General features: G+C 46.8%; 1 protein-coding gene across 23 annotated transcripts in view; it reads left to right on the forward strand.

Annotated features, from left to right (window-relative positions):
• Positions 1-5,933, forward strand: part of TSPAN18 (tetraspanin 18) — a 185,521-nt gene that overhangs the window by 175,978 nt on the left and 3,610 nt on the right. For all 23 annotated transcript variants that reach the window (XM_086895021.1, XM_086895023.1, XM_086895029.1 and 20 more), the window contains 3 exons: positions 682-780; positions 1,984-2,163; positions 4,935-5,018. In XM_086895021.1, the coding sequence (XP_086751147.1) occupies positions 682-780; positions 1,984-2,163; positions 4,935-5,018 (363 nt within the window). The remainder of the gene's footprint in view (positions 1-681; positions 781-1,983; positions 2,164-4,934; positions 5,019-5,933) is intronic.

The raw sequence follows: 5,933 nt of genomic DNA on the forward strand, positions 1-5,933 counted from the left end.
TGCAGGTTAGTTTAGATAATCAAAAGCATTGTTAAGAAAAATGTGGTTTTTTCTGATTCATAAGCTGATATGACTAGTTCCTATTCATCAATTTTTTTTACTTCTTTTTGATTTCCAGAAAGTTTCATGTTAAGGCTTCATTCTGCTTTCTCACACATTGAAGTAAATTCAGAGGAGTTCCCCTGTTGTTAGTAGGAAGTTAACTCATTTGACTCAAAAATGGAGTGGAAAATCATGCTTTGCTTGCAGACCTCATGAAGCACATCAAGTAAAAATAGTCTGGGTGTGGATTTGACAATCTTTCTAAAATCTGGTTTAAGTCTGTTTCAATTTATTAAATACTTTCAAATAGTGCTGAAAATTGTTTTAAAAAACTAACCGAAAACAACAAAAACTAATACCAACCAACATTTAAGTGTAAATATTATTTTAGAAGTATAGATATAGTTCAGTCCTTGATTTTAATGAGTGACCATTTTATTCAACAGGTACCCTTCACCCTCTACATAGATATGGCTCAGCCAATGGCTTTTCACATGTTTCTCCTCTGAGGTTTGCAAAAAAAAAAGAACAAACCCAAAAAGCAAAGAACCCCCAGCATTCACAGAAGGGAGCTTTGGGAAATGTTTGGGAAAGGTGTTGGCAATAGTCTTTACATTTCCACCTGTGTGTGCATTTCAGTTGACCAGAGAGTTTTTCACCAAGGAGCTGAAGAAGCATTACCAGAGGAACAACGACACGGACGTCTTCTCTTCCACCTGGAACTCTGTTATGATCACAGTAAGTCTCAGACCATGCCAGTCCCATTCTGCCTGTGGTCAGTGGCCACCAACACGTTGCTCAGCCCACACCCTCAGTTTTCCCAGGGTCAGCCTGCTTCAACCATCCAACCAGCTGTTGTGTCCAGCCTAGCACCAGAGCTTGTGGTTTGAAGGGAGGTGAGACTTTGGCTGGCATTCAGTCTTTCTCTAATGGAGAGAGACTCCCTGTCACTGCATCAGGGTCACCTGATTTGCCAAAGCCTGATGCATTTGAGTACCCTCAGCTGGGCACAGAGAGCAGTGGAGGTGTCTGCAGCTCCGTACCACTGCATTTTCTCTGGGCCTTTCACCTTGCAGACTGCTTCAGAATTATTCTCAGTCAACAGCAGCCAAAAGCTGGCATTAGCTAATGTTTTGTTGTTAACAGCAGCTTAGGCAGAAGTGTGCCTAATGATTTATTTTCACTATAGAAATATTAGCCATCAAAATGGACTTTGTTATTACAGCCCTAATTGGGCAGGTTACAGGTCGACAGTCATTGGAACTGCAGTTGTTATTACCTGCCACAAGAAGTTCAGTCTCTGTGTGTGTGTACACATGTGTTAGTGCTCCATACACCCCACGGTGTATCTCTTCAGGAGTGGAAAGCAGGACGTCAGCCTCTGCAGATGAAAAGTCAATTTTAATCTTAAAAGGAAAGGATGATTGCTGCCCTTCATGCTGATTCAGGACTTTAATAAAGACATTTCCTTTTGCTGACTGAAAGGAGACGGAGTCAGAGTATGACTTGAATCCTTAAAAAGCCTCTGACTGGAATCCTAAAGAGGGACCTTACTCAAATCACCTAGCAGTGCCTTTGAGCAGCAATAATCCTGGCCATTAGCTATGGGGAGAAAGGGTAGCTGGGGGCCTGGATTGTGCTGCCGGCTGATCTCAAGCAAGTCATTCTGGATATGCCTCAAAGCCCTGTGTAGTTTGCAGCAATATTCCCAGTAGAACCTTAGAATCTGCAGTATGACTTACAAACAGTGGGACTTCATAAAGACTTCAGTGAAACAGAAGCTCCAAGGTACAAGCACAACCCATTTCTTTGGAAACAAGGGTTGTTTTGTCTCTGCTTTGACTAAAGCTTCTATCCTTATGAGAATAGGTCTTAGATTTCTCATGTCTGCTTTCAGGGAAAGGTGTCAGTTCTGTCTTTCTTCTCTGTGCCTCTCCCCAGTTTGCCTGCTGTGGAGTGAATGGACCAGAAGATTTTGAAGCTATTCCTCATCTTCCATACTCCTCCTCAGAAAAGGTGACACCGGAGGCTTGTTGCCAGCGAGAGCTCCAGAGCCGGGAAGGGATGTTTGTCAACAAGGAGGCTTGTCTAGCAGGCAATGAGAGGTTTCAGAACCGGCAGGTAAGGGAGGCCGAATGCTGGGAAAAGGAGCTTCACAGTGGGCAGAGAGATGGCTGCAGTTGTCACGGGTAGCTAGTGAATCTGGCAGGTCCTGACTGTACCTCACATCCTAATTACACTCCTGCTGACAGCTTTTCAAGTGATGGCATGTGGCTGATTTTGAAAATCTCCTTTCATTACATATGGATATACACTGCTAAGTCCATGTTGTGCTGTATCATCAGAAATATGAAGATTTTCCTAAGGGATTGAAAGGTAAGGTGGAAATTTAGATCAAGTTCTGTTGTGTTTATGGAGGTTAGAACTACCTCTGAGAAGTTAATTAGCAAGCCAGCACAGGTCAGGTAGGATCGGATGGAGTTGACTCTTACTGGCTGCAGGAGTGGTTCCAATTTAGTTCACAAAGACTCCTAATCAATATATACAAACAAAATATCAAGGGTTAAACAGTCACAGAAAACCATGTCTGTTTTCTAAGGAAGAGAAGTATTGGAAAGCTGCATTTCTTTGCTTCTTTACTCTTTACTGTAGAAAAAGGGCATTCCTTACAGCTCTCTTTCTGTACCTACAGGGAGCCTACAAGAAAGCTGGAAAGGGACTTTTTACAAGGGCATGTAATGTTAGGAGAAGGAGGAATAGCCTTAAAATGAGAGTGTAGTTTTAGTCTAGATATTACAGAAAAAAAATACTGACTGTGAGGGTGGTGAGAGGCTGAAAAAGGTAGTCCAGAGAAGTTGTGGATGCCTCATCACTAGAAATGTTCATGGCCAGGTTGGATGGGGCTTTGAGCATCCTGGTGGTAGGTTTGACTCTAGCAGAGAGGTTGGAACTAGGTGATCTTTAAACTCCTGCCCAACCCATTCCATAGTTCTGTTCTATGATTCTTTTTGCTAGGCCTCTCAACTTGGCAATTTTTTGCAATACTGGACAAGAGAGTTCATCCCATTGATGCTGCGTCAAGTTTCCTTCCCATGTCACCAAGATGTGATGTTTAAGAAACTTTCCAGCAAAGCTCCTGATTCTGTTCACCTCAGCATTAGTTAAACCAACTGAGCCCCGTACTGACTATTATGTGCAAACCTCCTTGTCCCTCCAGACTAGGCAGTGGTCCTCTTTTCAGCACTTAAGAGCAGATTGAGAAAGAGAGGAAAGGATTTTGGAAGCAGCATGTGAACTGTTCCCTGACTGGCAGCTGGAAATGGCTGGCAAAGGCACTCTGGGTGAGAGATCATAGCAGACAGCACCATGCTGCTTCTGCCAGGTCTGATTGCTGGGAGGAGAGGTGGGGAGGAGAGACATGACAGACAGCAGGGAGGGAAAGAGAAATGCATTGTGAGAAAGAGGGTTAAAGTTTTGCCCGAGTGTTAATGCTGAAAGCCACTCCCATAGAAAGGGAAGGCTTCCCACAAGCCCATGTCACCAGAGTGTTGGTGGAGGAAGCTGTGTGTGCAGCAAGTGTCTTCAAGCACAGAGTGGTGCACTTAGGTAAAACAGGAGAGACACTGACAGCTGAATTGAGGCACTGCTGGAGCAAAGTCAAACTCCTGGGCCACCATGCTGGCAGGACAGTGCTGACCACACTTGGGCTCATTCCTGGCTGTAGCCAGCTAAGCAGAGCATGCTGCAGGCTGGGTTAAGGTTGCAAGTCTGGTAAGCACACAAATCTTTGTTGCAGGGCTGGATTACTTTTCTCTGAAAATTTGGCTGAAACATGAGAGCTGATGCTGAGCAATCTCATGTTGACAAGAGCATGGTTTTAACAGCTCAGTCACTGCCCCAGCAGTCTGGGTCCTCTGGGGTGGCCTCATGAGTGGACCTTCTCCATGCCCTCCCTCACTCTCCACCAGTTGTGCCTCACTCACAGTGAGCAGGGTCTGGCATGGACACAGGTACATCACTATTGTGCTGTCTTTGCAGTTCCAGCACTTTCATTATGGGTAGAAGGAAAAAAATGAGGTGATCGAAACATCCTAGCAGCATGGATAGGATTAAAACGTATGTGTGAAGTATATTCTCAGTGGAGAGGAAGCTACTTTTCATATTGGACAAACTCCAATCTACTTCTCTCTTTATGTGAAATTTCCCAGTGGGTTGAAATTTTAAGCTGGGAAAGCTGAGGCCAGGACAAGCTGGTGATTTCCAGAAATACCATGAAACCATTGCAGGAAGATCTACCTGCTGTTAATTGTATTAGCAATAATAAATTTAATTAAGGGTGATGGTGGCTATGCTTCATAAGTGGAATAATTGCCACAGTGCATGACCCTGAGTTCTTAATGAAATTCTTCTATAGTGAGATCAGCAGGTGTTCAGCCAGCCACTTTTTGGGGGAACCACACAGAAAAGGTCCTGGGCTGCTAAAGAGCTGCTGGCTGTGAGAGATGAATCAAGAATCTCCTGCCTTGGCTTTAGATAAATCATCCCTTTCTCTAGCCAGTGCGGGATGTCTGTCACCTTCAGTGAGTGTCCTTCCCTCTGTGCTTAGTCTCTGCCCTTTGCAGATGGAGTTCCTCTCTGTGCTGCTCCTCTCTGCCCTGCAGGAACTCACAGTTCCTCGTGGTCAGGGAGGGGTAGGAGCCACCCCCACCACCCTCCAGCCATACCTTCCCCTCCCCAGCACTGTCCCATGGAGCTCTGTGTCCTGCGCCATGGGGCTGGGTGAGAGGGAGCCGTGCTTGTGGTGCCTGGGGCTGAGCGCACCTCGTGTCCTAGCGAGGGCTCTGCTGTGAGAACAACACAATGTGCTGCTCACCATGTTTTGTCTTTCCTAGGGCTGCTACACCGTGATCCTGAACTCCTTTGAGACGTACGTGTACCTGGCAGGAGCTCTTGCCATCGGAGTGTTGGCTATTGAGGTACTTACTGTTGTCCGAGGGGAACAAAAGCAGTGTCAGTAACATGCCAGCAGCAAGGCATACAGGCAGGTGCTCCCCCTCCTAGGGAAAGGTGCTCTGGTAAAGTGCAAGCAGGCTATCAGCTCATGCTTCTAATTGCCTGGAAAGAGGCTCCTTGATCCTTTGATCAAAGGGCAGGGAAATCAGCCATGCCACACACCTGCAGTGCCACCTCGTGCTGGGCCTGCACAGAGCTCAAGCCCTGCCACATTGCCACGCTGGCCACAGGGGCTTTGGGGACCCCCCGCTCTCCACGGGGCCGGGCACAGTCACTGCCCCCACTGCCACAGTGCCCCAGCAAGCTGACTAATCTGTCACTTGGTTAACACGTTCAAACCCTGCCACATGCTTTAAAACCTTCTGTTTAGAGAGTCAAAAACTAGGGGTTGCAGAGCACTTTCATTGTCCTGCCATTAGTAGTCACTCCTTTGGTGACGTCTCTGAGGAAAAGACATCCACCAGGCATGGTTTTAGCCCAGAAATGATGTCCCTGTGGCATTGCAGGAGAGAGATCTGGGCAGAGAGGCCCAGCAGCCTCCCACAAAGGCTGTGCTGTGCCCATGCCAGGCAGTAGCAGTGATGTACAGAACAGGGACTGTGGATCCTGCATCCCATGACACCAAGGGCAGTTTGGGAATGAAGTCAGGCTGCTGCTGTAGCCACTGACACTTTGGGGGAGAGCGTGGGGCAGAGGAAAGGGTTTTGCCACAGCCTCCCATGGGTGGTAAGGGTCCTCTCTGCATCACTGCTGGGCAGAAGGAAGCAATGAGGGTGGTCCCAGAGCCAGGGAGGGCTTTGCCAATCTTCTGGAAGATGCAGCTGACATTTATGGTCCTATTTTGGTTTTTCCCTCTTCTTCCCCACTCCTCTTCCCAG

Source organism: Cyanistes caeruleus, chromosome 6 (genome assembly GCF_971803275.1).
Source record: "Cyanistes caeruleus chromosome 6, bCyaCae1.hap1.1, whole genome shotgun sequence".
In the NCBI taxonomy this organism is placed as follows: Eukaryota; Metazoa; Chordata; class Aves; order Passeriformes; family Paridae; genus Cyanistes; species Cyanistes caeruleus.